At 53.5% G+C, this 18,342-nt stretch overlaps 1 protein-coding gene across 2 annotated transcripts; it reads right to left on the minus strand.

The window, feature by feature from the left end:
• Nucleotides 1–1,227: 1,227 nt before the first annotated feature.
• On the minus strand, nt 1,228–17,901 carry LOC141926024 (uncharacterized). Of its 2 annotated transcripts, none has more exons than XM_074831092.1 (2): nt 17,846–17,901; nt 1,228–12,790 (listed from the first exon to the last, which is right to left on the minus strand). In XM_074831092.1, the coding sequence occupies exon 2, from the start codon at nt 12,721–12,723 to the stop codon at nt 8,290–8,292; it is 4,434 nt and encodes a 1,477-aa protein (XP_074687193.1). In that variant the 5' UTR covers nt 12,724–12,790; nt 17,846–17,901; the 3' UTR covers nt 1,228–8,289. The 2 variants fall into 2 exon arrangements, with proteins under 2 accessions (XP_074687193.1, XP_074687192.1); XM_074831091.1 differs by having other exon boundaries at nt 17,454–17,890.
• Nucleotides 17,902–18,342: the final 441 nt, after the last annotated feature.

Here is an 18,342-nt window from a genome sequence, read left to right on the forward strand (position 1 = left end):
GCAACCGGGAATGCCGTCCCAAGCCACGGCTCTCCCAGGCGCAGTCACCGGCTCCCATTTCCCACTGCTGGTCTGTACAGTTCACATTGCTTAGGCTCAAACATACAGTACCGGACAGGAGGACTTTTCAGCTCAGTGCCTAAAATTCATATAGAAACAAACAGAGAAACAAAACTCTCCCAGGGAAGCAGACAGATGAAGGAAAAACATTTGCCATCAGGGTGGAGATAATATTTAAACATTGAGCATCTTATAAAAGATAAATTTATTGGGTTGTTGTTGCCTTTTTTTTCCCTTTTCTTTTTTCTTTTTTTTTTTTTTAATACACCTGTTTCAAGGGCAAAGGCAGCGTGAGGCTGGTGAGGGGTCCTGCAGGGCCTTGGACCCGGCAGCACTCCCTGCTCCACCCTCCAAAGTCAGGGACCCATCACCATAAAACTAGCAATAATCCTGCTGCCGCTGCCCCACACAGACAGCTGGGCTGGGGCGGGGGGGGGGAGGCAACCAGCAAACTCTTCCAGGCAAAAAGGGGTTAAAAAAAAAAGAAAAATCCAAACACACTTAGGAAAAAACAACCAAATGACCTCAAATCCCCCTAGAAGGAGAATAAAAATTGCAGAATGGCAAGCAAATAAGCAAATGGCCTTCTGGAGCCAGCACTGGGACTGTAACAGCGACTGCGGTGCGCTCCCTCAGGCCACCCATACCTGCAGGAAGCGCAGGAGCCCCAAAGGCAGCTGCTCACTGCAGTAATTCACTAGCAGGAGTTTGCTATCGGTCACTACCTACCCTACCCCGGCCATTTGCGGGGGGGGGGAGGTCCCTTGTGGGTGATGGCAGCCACCACCTCTTGCATCCCTGGCGACACCTCCTTGGGTATCCCCAGGCCAAGAGACACCCCCATGACATGCTGGACCGAGCCCCCACGAAGAGCGGGGTTATTCCCACCCGGCCCTGAGCCCCGAGAGCTCCTGCCATCAAAGCAGACATTATTACTACAAATCTTATTGCTTGCAGTGCCCCCCTGCCCTGGGGAACGGCCATCCCAGCCGGCCACGGGAGCTCACTGCCTCCCCGGGGACCATGGCCATCAACCAGGTCTGACATCATCAAAATGAGATGAAGAGAATGAATTAATGCTTCAACTTTGATGTGACATAAAAAAACCCCAAACCAAACACCACCACCACCCACCCCACCCCATCCCATCCCATCCCCCCACGCAATAGCCAGCCCTTTGGTTGCGGCACGCTGGGCGATACAGCCCCACCAACCGACACACCAGTTAGAATAAGAACCTGTGGAAAGCCCATGAAATAAATATTAAAAAAAACTATTTACAATATTAGATCTGTGAGCATGAAGTGAGAGAAAAATGCTTTTTCCTGCCCCAAAAAAGCTTAAAAAGTAGGTTAGCATCCTGCTGCCTAGCACAACACTATCTTACATGGCACCTACACATAATATATATTCACATTTCATTTTAAAATTAGGTACTCTTACAAACAGACTTAGAAAACATTGGCTAGCAACGCAGCCCGAGGGACTGCCCGGCCTCCGGACCCATGCCATGAACACCGTCCGGCTGCATCCCAGCTCCTCCGGCTGCCCCCAAGCTGCCAACGTGCCCTGAATCGAAACCGCCAGCTGCCCCCCCCACCCCGCCCCGCCGCCCTTTGGGGAGAGGGTGGAAGTGCTCGTGAAAGAGAGGGCTTGTCCGTGGGGAGGGGAGGAGGAAGGATGGGGACCGTGATTTCTGCTAAGCCTAGGGGTGAGCTTAATACAAACAAGAACTCCTGAGAACATCTTAGAACAGATGGATTCATTTCACAACCACCAAGCTAAAGGATGGGCTGAACGGACGCTACAACACACGGGGGTGGGGGGACACGCGCAATGCGGGGACATTGTAGCCTCATAGTTTGCTCAAAAAACCTACCGCTACAAGAAAAGCTGCAGTGACGTTCCTGGGCATGGGGGAGCCTACCCCCATCTCGCTCCCAGGCCATCCAGGCATACAGCCCGAGGATGTGGACCTGAGGACGCCTTGGCTGGGGCTCAGCCCTCTTTCCCTGGCACTACCGCCGGTGGTGGAAAGGCCAGAGCCTGAGCTGGACAGCAGTCCACACCTCCCTGCTGCCCCAGGCACTGCCCATGCCCACAGGAGGCTGGGAACTGCAGCTTTCCTAGTCGCCTTCAACTGGGAACGCAGTTGTCAGGCTGAAAGAATAGGAGCTGGAGAGAGAAACTGTCCATCAAGTCTTAAAAACAGGGCAGCGGTACCCCGTGTCCTTCTGAGATTGTGTTTCTATTTCCCGGGAGGTTACTAGGGGGTGGCAGAGCTTTCAGAAACACCGGCGTTTCCAGAGGTGCCATGTGAGCGGCTGGGACACAGCCTGGGCTGCAGCTTTGCTCATCCACACACCAGCAAAAAGTGGCTCAGGCAGCCCGCCAGCCTGCTCAGTCCAGCTCCCCCCGGCACAGGAGGGACAGGGACACGGAGAGCAGCGGGGGCGAGGTCATCTCGCTCTCCCGGCTCATGGAGGATGATCAGCAACACGGCGGAAAGTTTGCTGAAAGCATCAGCACCAGCCAGCCAGCTCTTTGGAGAAGGTTTGCTGCAAATGCGTCTCACTGACGAGTTGGTAGTTGAACACAGAAACACCACTGCACACAGCAAACACGAGCAACAAGGACCTCATTAGTGATGAATTGGTGATGAATATAAACATGTGCACACCTTGGATATACTGCACGCATCCTGTCAGCAGAGAAACCCATGCCAGGGCTCATGTTGCTAGACAAGAACCTAACAGCTACAGATGGAAGGAGCCATCCTGGGCTCAAGCTGCTCTTGCTGCAGCCCTCAATCCCCACACAGATAAATTTTGACTCTGAGCACGGCAAACCCAGGCCCTCCCAGAGGTTAGGTAAGATGGATGGTTCCTGGCCACATGAAGTATGAAGTCCCAGAGCTGCTGATGACAAGGTGAGAGAGGAAAAGGAAACCCTGCAAATGAGAGAGGGGGGCTGGCAGCAAAGGGCCAGTAAGGACATCTGTGGAGGTGCAGAGCTAAGAAGATGCTCCTGGTACATGGACCTGGGAGTTGGAGACTAGTTTCAAGAATAGGATGAGAAAGTGGCCAGCAAGGAAAGCCAAAGTAACAGAAAGAGGAGAGGTCTGTTTTGTGGGACACAGCACTTGTGCTGAAATCTGGAGCTGAAGAAGCAGAGCAGGGAGCGGCGGGGTGGCCCAGAGGAAGAGGAGCGCAATGAGGCTGAGGAGCTGAGGATGGCACTGTGGTAGTGCCAGTGGGCAGCTCTGCACCATAGCAAACGGAAATGCACTTGATGCCCGTGTGGAATAATCGTGTTTCTTATTTCCTTCCATTCATTAAGATCATCTGCAGCTCCCTGTGCGTCCCGTGCATTGCGTAGAAGCTGCATTTATTGGAAATGGGCTGCTCTAAAGCAGGGGCCATGCTTCAGCAGGACACCTCACTGCTGCCTGGCTGCAGAACAAACAGAAATGAGTAGTGCATGTCCCAAGTCATTTACAAAGAGCAACAGGTTATATACATGGTATTATCTCTACTTATTTTTGTGTCTCTTTTGCACTGTTCTAGCTGAAACATGGCTGTGTGGAGAGACTAAATTGGGAAGTAAATTGGGAAGAGAGTAATGCAACATGAGAATTGATTGGGAAAAAAAGCCAAGGAGAAAAAAATTCAAATATCTGAGAACTGATAAAGAAAATGGGGCTGCCCAGGCAATACCACCCTGCCAGGCAGTCACCTCACATGCAGACCCTTCAATTTGCTATCAAATTAAATTGAAATTTCATTTTCTAGCAAATTACAGCATTCCTCCTTCCTGCCCCAAAATTAAGCACTCACAAAAGCAAGTGCAAAGCACATTAAGAGCAGGTCTTGTAGTCTGCAAGACCTCGCAGCTACTACTGGTGTCAAGTGGAGAACACACACAGGCGAGGCAGAGGGGCCAAAGACAGCATTTCCCGGAGCAGTGACAGCAAGGAAAGAAGCCTGGAAGGGAGCTGGGGGTCTCCTCAGAGCAGAAAGCCTTAATGCTTTTCTAGAGATGATGGCCACCCCTGGCCTACCTCACCCCTGGGCATCCTCCCCTGGGGTAACCCAAAGGATTGCACAAATCTGTAATTCAGATAACTTGTACTAAAGCACCAATATTCCTATCTCGAGGTGGGCTGGCGAGGTCATGCCCCAAGTGCTTGCTGCAATCACTCAGCCATAGGTGATGGCTTCACCCTACCCATCCCTTGGCAAACAAGCCTGCTCTCCGTAAAAACTACCTGCATGAGTTAAACCCACCACCCAGTGCAGCAGCTGCAGGAGAAAACGCTCCTGCCAGTTCCTCACAAACAGCACAACGTAGAGACAAATCACTCCAGTTTTCCTCAAAATTGTAATTTTTAAATAAGGGGGAGTTTTGGGGAGGAAAGGAGGAGGCCGAGAGCAGAACAGCTCTGAGCAGGGTTTATGTGCCTGGCCAGGGAAAGCCCTGCAGAGGCTGCGGTGCCAGGGACTGGCCCCAAGGGCAGTGGAGCAGGGAGCCGGGGGGGTCCCTGCTGACAAGACCCCAGATCATCTCACCCCGCAGGACAGCCCAGTTCGGCACCTCCTGCAAACCCGCTGCTCCCTATCCCTGCAGATGCCCAAGGTGCTGCTCTGCCATCTGCCCACCTGAGCCAGGCACCCACAAGGCACATGCAGCACACACCTGGCCTGGGCTGGTCCCAGGCCGCAGGCTGGGGCAATTGTATTTAGAAATGGTTTTATTTGAAAAAAACCTCAGAATTATTTGCTTTCTCTCAATTCATTTTCTGAAGACAAGAATAACAATCCACAGCCCAGCCCAGCCCAGACCCCTCTTTTCAGCCCCATCTTGACACAGAACACACCCTCTACCTTTCCTCCTTAAAGGGAGAAGAAATTCAGATTTACACCCACGAGGCACAGCCCAGCTCCCGTTAAAAGTCAGTAGGATCTTTGCACAGATTTCATGAATGTTACTCTTTGCACGGGACATGCCAGATCTAATGTGGGAAAGCCAGGGCTTGCTGAACACCTCTGGCATCCCCTAGGGAGGGACAGAGCTGCCAGCTGAAGGTGATCGGAGCCTGGGACAAGCTGCAGGTGCTTTGAGTTTCAGGCCACATTGCCCATACACTGCTCAGCATGGCCAATGCCACCTTGCTCCCTCCTGGAGCCCTGTGACTCCTACAGTGTCTGCTGACAAGGCTTTGTCCCATGGGAACCTGCCTTCAGCACAGGAAATCTCCATCCAACTAAGCTGAAACACAGCAGTATGACAGAAAACTACAGCCCTGAGACTGGAAATCCAAAGGGGTGGGAGAAACATGTTTATCCTTTTAGTATCTCTGACTTCTCCCTGTGACGGGTCCTGGCCACTCCTCTTTGGAATTGACGCCCGGCAGGGACACTGCCAGGAACCTCAGCGTGGCTGATCCCACCACCGCCCAAGCCAAGCACTGCGCACCAAACCAGGACAGACACCCAGATACTGCTCCGTTCCCGCAACCGTGGGACGCCTGCCATCTCCCACCCTTGCCATGCTCAGCCAACTGGTGCTGGTGGAGCCCTGGGGTGCAGGAAGGCAGCCGGGAGGCTGGAGCAGCAGCACCCCATTCAGAAAGCCTCTCTCCACTTGCTTTGTCGAGGTTTTTAGCCTAATGAGGTTCCCACTCCCAGAAGCATGGAAGATGGAGAGCAGAGCAGCCTGCATTTACCAGTGGCTAAAAAATTAAAGAGCAGGAGGGAGGGAAAGCCCCGAGGAGCGCTCGGGTGTGTGGTGCCCTGCATGGCTCTGCAGGCACAGCCCAGTGCAGGCGCTTCAGGAGCGATGAGGAAGGATGGAGAAAGAGGCATTGTGAAGGATGTGGAAAAGGAGGTTTGCTGTTAGGGAGCAGCATGAGGAGCAGAGGTAAGAGGGGTGCTCACACGCACGCCCGGCCCAGGGGAAGGAGGGGAAATCCTGGGCCCGTGTGCCTGCGGAGAGGCTGCCCCAGCCGGAGGTTAGAGGAGGGCTGTAAGTATGGATGGAGAAGAGGGGAAGACAACCTGTAAGAAAGGTACAGATCAGTCATTTAACTAGCAACAGTGCCCTCCTGCCTCACACCTCTCCTGAAATACTTTTAAATCTTTTCTGATGGAATGTTTGACATATTTAATGCATGCAGTAAAAATTAAAGTAATAGATAACTTCATATTAATCTGTACAGGGACTGACAGGCTAGATTTAATCACTTCCTAGCTGTTCAGAGAGTTAACTTATTCTAGCATGATTCAAAGGAAAGGTAACGGATTATTTTTTTTTTAAATCAGCCATTTCATAGTAAGAGAAAAATGTGCCGCAGCCTCGTGTGCGTCAGCGCTGGGGGAAGGGAATACCTGCAAGAGAGCCAGAGGTGCTCTGCAAAGGGCATGCGAATCTCAAATGCCTTGTTTCAACCTCTATACTAAACAGGTACAATAAAAGATTTAAAGATGATTACCTGCTTTCCACCTCCAGTCCACAGGCTTATGGGATCTGGGGTTCAATGCCAACCACGAAAAGCAATTCCAGTTGTAGTCGAGCCCTCTCTAGCCTCTGCCCCCAGGGCAGGCATCTCTCGAATGTGTGGCCTGCCCCAGAGCCTTGCTCTGAGCAGGGACAAGGAGATGAGCAGGGACCAGCAAGTGGCTGTTAAAGGTCGGGCAACCCCAGAGCCCGCACAGTGACTTCTCGGGCATTGCTGCTTTCTGCACAGGAGGAAGCTTGCATTGGGATTCATGCAAAGGGACTTTGCGCAGCAATGTGAAAGTGAAGCCGTGGGGATGCAATGGCTGAGCAGGGTCCTCTCCCCGAGCGCAGACCACAGCAGTCCCTTCTCAGCCACTGAGCATCCCTGCCCGGCAGAGCCAGCACAGCCACGTGCACTGTGCACTTCTAACAGGTTTTTCGCAGAGCTGCTAGGCACCATGACCCTGTTCTGCCACTGCAGACCCCCTGCTGGCTTTTAAACACGCTGCAGAGGCTTGCAGAGGCACCCTGCAAAGGTGTCATGCAGGACAGGGCAGAGGCTTGGCCGCTTTCAGACTCCACAGCACCAGACGCAAGCAAGAACAAAGCAACCGCAACTTGCTAGTAAAAGGATGAAATGCAAATTACGGTAAAAAATAAACTTAAGTCAGTCCCTTCTCTCAACCCTATTCCAACCGAAAATCCTGGCGTAGGAGGACGCTAGGCAAGACGCGCACAAGAGCACAGGGCAAGGGCCAGGGCTCCCCTTCTGTGGAGCACCAACATCAGAAGGAGCTCGAGCCTGTGAAAAGGGAGAGAGTCAACCTTCAGCGAAGCACTGCACAAACTGCTTTGCTGTCAGAGACCACAGAAATCACCACAGGGGCAGCAAAATAGGAGAAGGAGGTCTGTCCAAAAGCAGGGCACGGCAGGACCCATTCATCCCTGAAGCCAGCAAGAAATAAAGACGGATACAGCCCAGCGCGCCTGCCCGGCAGCAGTGGATGCGGCAGCCTGGTACCCAGAGCTCCCGCAGCATCTCCTCTGCTGCCTCCGCCTGAGCGGGACCTCCCCACCCCACGGGCTGTGCAAGGGGAGAGCGAGGCAGCCATCAGCAGTACACACACCAGTAGCTAATTAATACTTTTAAGCAGGTAACAGTATGGGACACCAGCAGCTGCTACTAACAAACCAACAAAGGACAGATTTGCCTTTCTCTCCCTCAGTGATGGGAAATGGTTTTGGTTTTGCTTTAAATGCCACTAAGAAGACAGACAGAAGGAGGACTCTGAAGGAAAGGGAAATGTTTGCGTGCACCCAAAGGCTGCCAAAAGCTACTTCATGTGCACGAAGGTGGTTTTCTTTCTGCTACAGTACAAGTGCTTGTGCCTCAAGTATAAAACGCAAGCCTCCAAATCACACAGACGAGCTTCTTATTTTTATTTTTAAAGTGATAAATAAGGCACTGTACTTTTAACTAAAACTGCCTGGTTCCAAGTTTAAAAACCCAAGGAACGTTCAAACTGCAGAAACTTCCTTCTGAACAGCAGAGCCAGACAGGCCGACCTCTTCTCTGTCCGAAACACATCTGCTGATGCCTAAAATCACAGGCGTTATCCTTTAACTGCGGATTTTTAAAGGCTTGCTACAGCTTATAAAAGCAGCTTTAGTTAATGCATGGTAAAGGGTTACTACTGTACACCAGTTTTGTACATGGCTACCGGTTCTTCGCTATTTCAGGTCCAGTCGTGAGCGTTTGCTGTGCGAACAGTCCACTTTTGCCCGCAGCTTCCTCTTGCCCTGCGACCCGCTGCTCTCCTGCATCTTCTTCATGGACCTTGTCAGGGTCTTCCCACCACTGGGCTTCTTGTTGGCCATCTTCTGCGACCGCGTGGAGGACTCTCCCAGGGGCTTCTGCTTCAGGGACTTGGCTAGCTCCTCGTGGCCGGGGGGCAGCACAGCCCGTCTGCTCGTGTTCTCCTTGCCCTTCCGCAGGGAGAGCCGCACCTTCTCCAGCTGCCTTTTCGGGGCTCTCTTCTCTTTCAAAGACATTTTTCTAGCCAGCTTATTGCTCCTCTCCATGGCAGCCTGCTTTCGGGTGGCAGGAGTTTTTGCGCTGACCTCCGAATGCTTTATTTTACTGGCCTTCTTGGCAGGCAGCTTGTCCTTGGTGGAGGAGCCAGACCGCTCCTGGGTGCTCCCACTCTCCTTCAGCATCCTCTTCTTCCTGTTGAGCTGGAGGTCGGCTTTGGACAAGGGATCCTCCTGGGATCTGCTCTTCCCCTTCCGCCCCTTCCCCATCCCATCCACTGATGGAGATTTAGCAGGAAAGGCATCTGCTTTGATCTGCAAGGCCAACTTCGGAGACATCAGCGGGTTGATGCACACGCTCTTCCGGCTCTGCTTGCTCTCCAGCGATGGGTGGTCCCCCGGACCATCACTCTTCTTCTCCGCCTTCACCATGCGGTGCTGGGCTCGCAGCTTGCCCCGTAGGTTGGAGTACTTGCGCAGGATCCTGGTGCTGGCCTGCGTGGGCAAGCTGGGGGCAGGCTGGATGGTTTTGTCTTCACTCAGGTCCTCGGTGCCAACATCAGTGGGAGATGTCTGGCTGGGAGTGGTGGCTTCTTCAGCCTCCACTTTATCAGTGTTCTCTCGAATTTTAGCCCAAAGCTTTTGGTTCTTCAGGTTATTCCGAGCTGGGGTAGTGGCAGCGAACTTCTTGAGGTGTTTTTTCAAACGTTCGGCTTGCAGTGAGCTGGGGTAGAGACTGGAGGAGGAATATTTCTGCATTGGAACTTTGATGGGGGGGATCTCCCCTGGGAGACGGGTGTTCAGTTTCTTCACGATCACTAGAGACCTGGTTTCAGTTGTCTCCAGAAACCACTGGCAGATGTCGGACAGCTTAAAGGCCTTCATAAACAGCATCTGGACAGGTGAAAGCTTCTGCACTTCCAGCGAGCCTCTACTTTTCCGTGTCCTTTTCTTGCTTTTCCAAATCTCTTTCAGTTTGTCGGCTTTGTTCTTTACCTTGGGAGTTGGCTGCACCTCCTTTTCCAGCTGAATCCAGCCTTTCTGAACTTTCATGTACTGGGCGTTGAATTCGGCAATGAGCTCCTGGTTCTCCTCTTCAGCACACCACTCCATGAACTTTGGTTTGCTGTCAGCCATGTCTATGTCCTCCAGTGCTGGGGAGTCATCATTCCCTGAATTGCTTTCGTCCCTCGGTTTGGGGATCGCTTGCATAGACTCCTTCCCTTGTGTGCTCTTTTTTGCAGTGTCTATGGGTGCGTGTGCGTGTCTTAAGTTATAAAACTGCAGGGCGACCTTTTTATGCTTTGCAGCCTTTGCTGGAAGATGCTTGCTTCCACCTCTGTTGCTGGGACATGGAGGTGAATTGGCCACTGGCTCATAGTTCTCCAGCTTGCCTGTGTCCATGGCACTGTCAGAGCTCTCCTCGTCCTTTACGCTGGCATCATCTGGTTTCACATCCACTTGCTCGGCATCATTTGCAGGCACACTGCTCTCCGGAGGGAGGAGAATGCTTGTCTTCTCAGAATCAGCCTGGACACTGATTTCCAGCATCTCACCCGGTTGACTTTGGCTGCTGTTAGCAGGGGGGTTGTCTTTAGAGGAATTTTCTCCCTCTGCCGCAGTCTCTTTCGCTAAGATGCTTTTATAGGTTTGTCTGGTAGTGACACCATTCTCCTCAGCTGGCTGCTGCTCAGTGATGCTCTCTTGAGCCTGGCCAGTGCCCGGCCCCTCACTGGTTTTGAGCAGCACACTGGGGAAGCAGTCGTTTGGGAAGTGCACGGATGCAGCCCCATCCAGGTGCACCTCTCTCTTGAACCGCTTAGCGCCAGGACTCTTGGAGAGTTTGATCTGAAGGCAAGGAAGCTGCACAGAGCTGGAAGAAACAGCATCCTCAGCATTGTCCTCAGCAGGCGACTGAGATTGCTGGCTTCGGAGACACCGGTCCGATGCCACAAGCGCTCTCCTGCCTTTCTTTCGCTTCTTGTCTAGACTGTCTTTGGAAGACACAGAGTCATTCCCTGCAGTGTCTGAACCATCAGGTTCAGGCAGCATTTCCTCTTCAACAGGCTCTTTTTCACCTGCTGGGCTGTTATTCTCCACTGCCTCCCCTTCAGAGATTTCGGGGAGGGCTGTGCTGGCCGGCACAGCCTCCTCCTGCTCAGGGGAGCTGTCACCCACCATACCCAATAATTCGGCTTCTGGTTCAGCATCAATGCTTTTGTTCAAATCCATGCACTCCAAGGTGGTGGGGGGCTCTGGGGGGCTCTCCCCATCCATGGTGACAGGGGGCTCATCGGGAGCCTGTTGGCCTGGAGAGCGTGGGGAGGGCTCTGACAGACACAGCCCGCAGGGCTCCGCGTCCCCTGCACTTGGAAGCTGGGCAGGATCCCTGGCACCATCATGGGCCAGGGGTGCTGTGTCCGCAGCAGCGGAGGGCTGCAAGGGGGACTTTGGCTCTGGGCTGGTGGGGAGAGCCGGATCTGTTTGTACATTGGAGCCTGGGCAACCTTCCTCCCCGCTGGGTGCTTCTGAGATGGGAAGGGCAGCAAAATCGGCAGCCTGCCCGCCACCACTGCCATCCCCAGAGGAGCCCAGGCTGCTCCCAGCCTCCCAGGGGACGGTGCCTCCTGCACTCGTCCCCCCTCCTTCTGCAGGAGGGGAGCCAGAAGGTGGTGAGCCAGCTGAGCTGTCCTCTTTCTGGGGGCTGGGTGGAGCAGAGAGGGAGAAGAAGGGCACAGCCATGGTGGCTTCCCTCGACCGCAGCGCCCGCGTATCCCAGGACTGCACAGGGGCCGGCTCAGCTCTCTCTTTCGTTTCTCGGCTGGTTGGTGCCCCTTTAGCCAGGAGCCTCAGGGAAACCCTCTTCTCACCTTCCCGTCCAGCCCCCGCAGAGCCCCCCACTGAGAGCGCCAGGGGCGGCTTAGCGCTCACGAGGGTCTCTGTTCGCAGTGCTGGGCTGCTCCCCCTCTCCTCCACCCGGGAGCTCTTAACTAGCGTGCGGACAGTCGGGAGCTCACAGCACTCCCCGTTGAAGTAGTACCCCCGCGTGCTCTTCCTCGCCGTCTTGCGGGACGACACCGACCGCTGGCTCTCGAAATGGCACTCGGTGATGGGCTGGCTGATGTAGACCACGTCGCACTGGTTGTCGTAGTCGTTGATCCTCAGCCCCGACGTCTTCTTGCTCTTCCGAGTGGATCTGAGGGAGGCTGCCTTGGCGCGGGGGTGCCCGCCAGGGGTCCGGTGGGCGGCTGGCGCGGCGCCGGCGGGCAGCCAGCCCTCTTTGGACTTGTCGAGCGGGCCCTTGTCGGCCGGGTGCAGGTGGCAGCCTGCCTTGCCCTTGGCCATGGCGTGCAGGTGGTTTTCTTGCTTTGGTCTCGCATCTTGTTCTTTTGCGTCTAAGTCCTGGAGCAAAGATGCTTTCGAGCTGCATTGCAAAGTGTTCTCTTTGTCGGCTCTGCGAGGAGGGGTCACCGCAAAGCCGGGATCCCAGGACTCTTCCGGCAGAGCTCTAAAAGAGCTCTTTTGGGACCCCAGACAGCCATCTAAGCTGTCCTCGCTGCCGTTCACATTTGCCACTTTGACCGAGATATAACCTTCCACAAAAGTCTTACCTGCTAGCTGCTCTTTACTGTCCTCACACTTTCTGACACCGGCTTCTTGCTCGTGTCCAGCAGCTTGCTGCCCTTCCAGGCTCTTTGCGGCATGATGGAAATTCAAAGCGGAAGAGTTTAACGTGCTGAGGTATCCTTGGGTGCAGCTATCCTTTGGACTAGCAGAACGAAGCCTGGTGACGGGGAGCTCGAAGTCCCTTCTCAAAGCAGGACTGGAGCTCTCTGCTCTGTCCAGAGACTTCAGCTCCGCTGGCTGCTTCGGGGCTTGTCCCGTAACATGCAGGGGGCCATCGGACCCCAACTGTCCTGGGTCCGAGGAAGAAGGGGGCTTTGATTCAGTACAAGTAGCACCCTTATCCTGATTTTCAGTGCTTTGCTGGCTACAACCAGAGCCACAAGTAGAGGCCTCCATGCTCTCAGATTCAGACAACTGCTGGCCTTCAGAGTCTGGTTGTACTTCAGTGTATATGTCGTTTAGCACACGAATGAATTGCTTCTGGTGATGTGTACACAGTCTGACCATAAACTTTTCCAGTGGAGACTTCGGCTGATTGTTAGAGTCTATTGCTATTGTCTCTGCTGCATCCTCACTAGAGAGACAAAGAGAAAATCAATCAGTAACATGTCCCAGGGAATGAAAGTTTATGCTGCAAAACTGGAATAACCCTTCTCCTCCCACTCAGGCATATGGCTTGCCTGACCTCCAGGTGAGATCAAGCATCCTGTTGTCATGGGGCTGGTAGGTATCCCTTCAGTCCCCACAATGCACACGTATGTATGCGCATTGCTGGCAGGACACGGACTGCACTTTTGTTCGGCTCCCGCTGCCAGAGCACCCATAATTACACTTCTGCCTAGGACATCCTGGTGTGTAGGCACCATGTGACATGTTCAAAGCAAACCTAAATTTCCCAGAAAGAATCAGATTTAGTACGTGCACAGTGCCCAGTGTAGAAGGCCCGGCTCTTCTGGGACCCACCAGGACGACTGTACACCTCCGCATGCTTGATCTGCACAGCCAGACTGGGTGGGAGCACAGCAGCATCCCAGCTGGGCAGCCAGGTGCCAGAAATCTTGAACTACTGTAAATCTTCAAATTCTGCTTATGCCTTGGTGGCAGAAGATGGGTCTAGGGCAAACTGAGCAGATCTGAGCCTCCTCTGTAATCAGTGCAGAAATTTTGGCGAGCTCCCAGCCTGCAGGACGTGCAGGCAGCAATGCACCCTTGTGTGGTGCAGTGCCTTGCTATTTGCACTGACCTTTGATTTACTGCCATTTAATAAAGTGGCTCTGCAGCTGATGGGCTGACCGTCAACGTGCAGTGGTTACTCAGAAAGGTGTGCTCCCACTACCTAGCTCTCAAACCGAGGCGATTATCATTTACCTGCTTGGCACAGGCAATTAATTAGGACTTATTGGTGGAGAGGTTAACGGATAATTACCCAGTGTTTGCCTGAACTCATCAGGAGTGCCATGGCAGGTGCTGTTATCGAGACCGTATCTGTTCCCAACGGCAGCGCAGGCGACTCTCACCCAGTCCTCGCCACACCGAGGGGGCTGCGCACCTTGGCACCCATGCTGCCTGGCACAGGATCTTTGCCAGCAACTTTGGGTTGCTTTGCAGTAACAGTTGCACTTTGCACCTCCTGGTCTTGTAATGGAGGAGTGAAAGTCGTTTCCCCCCGCTACAGCCTTGCTCTCCTCCCCACCCCAGCATCAGACACCGACTTCACTCGCTTGGCTGGGTTGAGGGGGGCAACACTAATCACAGGGTTCAGGGCCAGGGTGGGGAAAAGCAGCTTTATCTGGAGTGGGCTTTCCCTCTCCACACTGCCAGGTGCAGGGCTCAATAGGTGAACAGGGAGGAAGAACCCGGGCTCAGAGGAGCCGTTGGCAAAGAGAAGGAGGAGGGAAAGCCAGGGACCGGAGCCGGCTGTGCTCGGTGGTAGCCGACATGCTGGAGCCAGCCCCGGGGCTGCCCTCACCTGATGCTCACTTACTGCTTGCTGGCTGCTTTCTTTGAACTGACCAGTGCCAGGGAGGCACCTCCAGCAACCTGCTCCCAAACTTGGCAAAGGACAAGGAAAGGTGCCCAGGGGCCGCTTCAGGCTCTGGGCTGGCCAGGTGGCACCCAGAAATGCTAGGCTGCAACCAAGCCTGCCCTGAGCATTTGCTAGCCAGTCCTTTGTTTTCCAATTTGCCCAAATTTTTAAGCATAATGAGGCTTCGCCTCTCAATCACAGCCACTCAGTTTCCTTAAAGGCTTCTTGGGCAGGGTTTTCCCAAAACCGCCCGGAAAGGCTGAGCGAGCTCAGCTCACCGATTGTGCTCCGGCACCTCCAGAACATACTCCCAGGGTTAGCAATAAACAACGTACCTCTCTTTACTACACCCGGGCGAGAAAAACGCCCTCCAGCAACCGTCTCAACTGGTTCTACCTGGCGCTGCGATGACTTTCAATTTGCAATACCTGGGATTAGTTTAAATAAAAACGCTCAGGTACAACCTGGCCTCTCTCCAGAGCTCTGCATGGGAAGGGTTGTGTCAGCCAGGATCTCTTACATAGCCCAGCTCCTCCCCTTGCCCTGCTGAATAACAAAGGGGATAAAAAAACCTTTCACCTCCCCTGCAAGAGGAGGGCTTGGAGCAGGGGGCTTTGCAAAGAGGCAGAGCTCAGCACAACTTTTTTTCCACCTTTGCAAAGAGGGCCGTTGCCTTCCTCTTACCTGCTCACAAGCCCAGCTCCTAAGAGCGGCAGCCATCTTCCCCCAGCGAGCCTCAATTTATAACAGCAGCGGCAGAGGTGTGGCCCTGCCCCAGCCCACCCTGCTGCCACGCTCCCCGGGCAGCCTCGGCAAGCTGTTACAATGGCAAAACAGCCAACTCCTTCCTTGCCAGGGTGCCTTTGGGTGCTACGCACAAATGCCTGCAAAGGAAGCACCCATGGCACAGGCAAAGCGGTTGCCCAGGTGGGTGGTGAGGAAGGAAAGTCAAGATACAGGCTGGGCGATGCCTGGCGAGGGAGGAGATTGTGGGTCTGTGTACAGAGTCCCTAATTTGGGAGAAGGAACCCAAGTAGCCAGGCACAGTCCTTCCTCACCTTGCAGTAGCCATGCTGAATGCAACCGGTTGCAGGTCATGCCTGCTTTGCACGTGTGTGTGGGGCTGGAAAAGGCCCATGTTCTGCTCGTATGGCAGAGGGGACCTGGGCTCCCTGGTCCTAAAGGCTCCAGGGTGGCATTTCTGCCTTGCCTTCAATTAATTTCTTCCTCTGAAGTGTGACTGAGGCCATAGTGCTTGTTTTCACCTTATTTGCCCCACTGTAGTGCAAGGAGTAAATCTGAGATACACACAGCTTGTCAAGCTGTAAATTTAAAAAACAGAGATAAATATTTTTCCTGCTCGATAAAGGAAATGAATCCATCCAGCCTCGATGCCCTTTGTCCTTAGAAGACCCATCTCATGCTCAGCAACACAGTTCACCTGATTCTGCAGGCGGGTTGCATTCAGGGTCCTCTGCTTTCACCTCACGTTGGCTCAAAGATAGGCTGCAACTTCTTGCCTTGAGCTCATCTGCCCCTTCTCCACCTCACCCCTGTTGGGTACTGCAGGCAGTATCCCCTTTTTCTCAGTTTCAAAGGACAACCCTGAGGCAGAGCTCTCCCCACCACCTGCAGCTGGGCTCTGCGCACCGCTGGATCCCACCTCAGACCTTCCTCTCCCCGTCCTCCTGGGGTGCTGAGCTGCAGCCTGTGCCTCTCCATCCCCAGATCTCCCAGACACAGCTCTGTGCTCCCTGGGACCTGCTTATCTGTGCGCCTTCATAGCTGCCCAGTATTTCCCACCATTCCTGTCTGTTCTAGCTATTATTATTAAATAAAACATGTCCATGGCCATTCTCTTGCCCAGTGGCTGATGGATGTAGGATTGCCTGCATCATCGCTACTTAAGGCAGTTTCGGAGAAGAGCTTGCTTCATGCTCAGGTATAACAGAAGAGTTTACTTCAAGTGCCCCACAGCTTCAGGTAGGGTTGCTTAGGGATTGTGTAAACTGTTGCAGAGAAACTGTTTATTTACGTGGCTTATCAGAGAGGAAAGGAGAGGTGAGCTGAATGCAGAGCTGAAGTGCCTTCCCAGGGGAAGGTGCTGGCTACTAACAGGTTCCTCAGCCCTGCTGGCAAAGGCACAGCGAGAGGTGAAGACCGACTGGCGAATGCAGATGAATTGGGAACATGGTTTTAAATGGAAGGAAATATTGTTCTTGGGAGGCAGCTACCCCTGCCTCTGAAGCGCCTGCCTTTCGGGAGGTACAGGTCAGCCTGGCAGAAGCTGCTGGGCTCAGCAGACAAGTGAGGGAGCCCAGGGCAGCCCATACCATCTGCAGCCTCTCCCCAGTGCCCATGCTCACCCCTTCCCACAGGGCTTGGCCTGAGGCTCTCTTAGTTTTGGGTGCGCATGAGGACTGTGTCATCTCTCTCAAGGGCTGGAGAAGTCACAAGCCTACTGCAGCTCTGTGGCTGGGGAGGGGTGACTTACTGGGGATCCCCTATGACTATAGCCAAGCTGCAAGCGTAGTCACAAACCTGTACGGGGTACCCAGAAGGATTCACTGAGATGGGAGAGACAACCCACCTGCCAGTGAGCTTTCCTGCAGAGCCTGGGGGATGGCAGGTCTGCCCTTTCTGGCCACCAGCCTTGAAAGCTGCCTACACCCCGCTTCCAGCACCCCTGCACATGTCACCCTGTATCAGCAGAAGACACCCCGGGATCCCAATCAAATCTTATCACCTGAGCCCCTCGCTACCTCCTGGTCCTTCTAGCTTTCCCAGGGCAGCCCTGTTCTCTCCTCCTTCCCTGCCTGCCGCAGAAGGTGTCAGAGGCATCAAGGGGCAGGAGCTGTCAGAGACACAAACGGAGCTGTTGCTACGCAACCCTGGCGGTGCAGCAATTAACGCTGGGGAAAACGTGCTGTGCTCTAAAGCTATTTGCATAGCTGCGTGCTGCAATACATTTGTTTGCATTGTGCCTCTACTGTTTAGTGGAGTTTGAAGTCAACCCTCCTCCAGCTCTTGCTGGGGGGGTACCTGGGGCTTCCAACAAAGGCTACGCAGTTGGGGATGATGGGGCTGGGGGAAAGCGGGGGTTTGTCTGTCCATAACACATATAGACTGCACAGGTATAGGATTTACAGTATGGGGGGAAAGGACAAGTTATCTGGATTTCATCCTATGCAGCCCGAGGAGCTTTGCCCACCTTGCGGAGCTTGCTCCTGCCATGCCCCTGACCCGCTGGTGGGGTTGCCACATCTCCACTCTTCTGGGTGCACTGGAGTGACACTGCGCTTGTTCTGCTTGTGAATGCCAGACACGGCTTTACGGGCAGCCCAGCCTGCCTGTGATTCAAGAATGTATTTTGGAGGGGAGCAAGGGGGAGAAGAAAGAGAGGGAGAAAGAAATCAACTGGTTCATACCAACCTACCTGGGATGCCGGTCTCCGAAAACCTGCTGATTGCCAACTGCAATCTTCTGGTTTGCCCACCCCAAGTTTCTCACTATTGAACATGAAGCCTGTCCCCTTTTTGGGTTTCTTTTTTAGCCCTTAAACATTGGTTTGATTGATTATAAGTTTACAGGTATGTTTTGTACCTCAGAGGCACAAGAAGCAGCAGCAGAACAAAAGTTCAAGGCTAAGTGTTTCTGTTCCTTTCAGATCACTCTAAGCACCAGGATTATAGTTCTGTAAAAGAAACAAAACATAGCTATAAACTTATAAAATCCAATTTAGTATTCTTACGGGGATGACCTCTCCTGCTGTCACACAGCTGACTCCATGCCAGTTGGTGGAGAGCTGCCTCACACCACCCAAAACCAGAGGTACCACTAGAGTACCCCACCAAGCCAAAGGCTGCCTTGGAAACCTGGCTAAAAGTGGAGATTTGAGAAACACGGATGACTAAGAAGAAAGCCTAACTTGTGAGTGATGCTCTCCATCAGCTGAACTCAAAGCACTGACCATGCCCACTTTGACCCCAAGATCGGAGGCAGCGTGTCTCGCTGCCTTCGGGTGGCACCTCCTGCTGGTTTCAGTCACTTCATTTATTTTTCAGGGCGAGTGGAAATGCCATTTTGAGGGATCGCAAAGG

Source organism: Strix aluco, chromosome 7 (assembly GCF_031877795.1).
Source record: "Strix aluco isolate bStrAlu1 chromosome 7, bStrAlu1.hap1, whole genome shotgun sequence".
Classification (NCBI taxonomy): domain Eukaryota; kingdom Metazoa; phylum Chordata; class Aves; order Strigiformes; family Strigidae; genus Strix; species Strix aluco.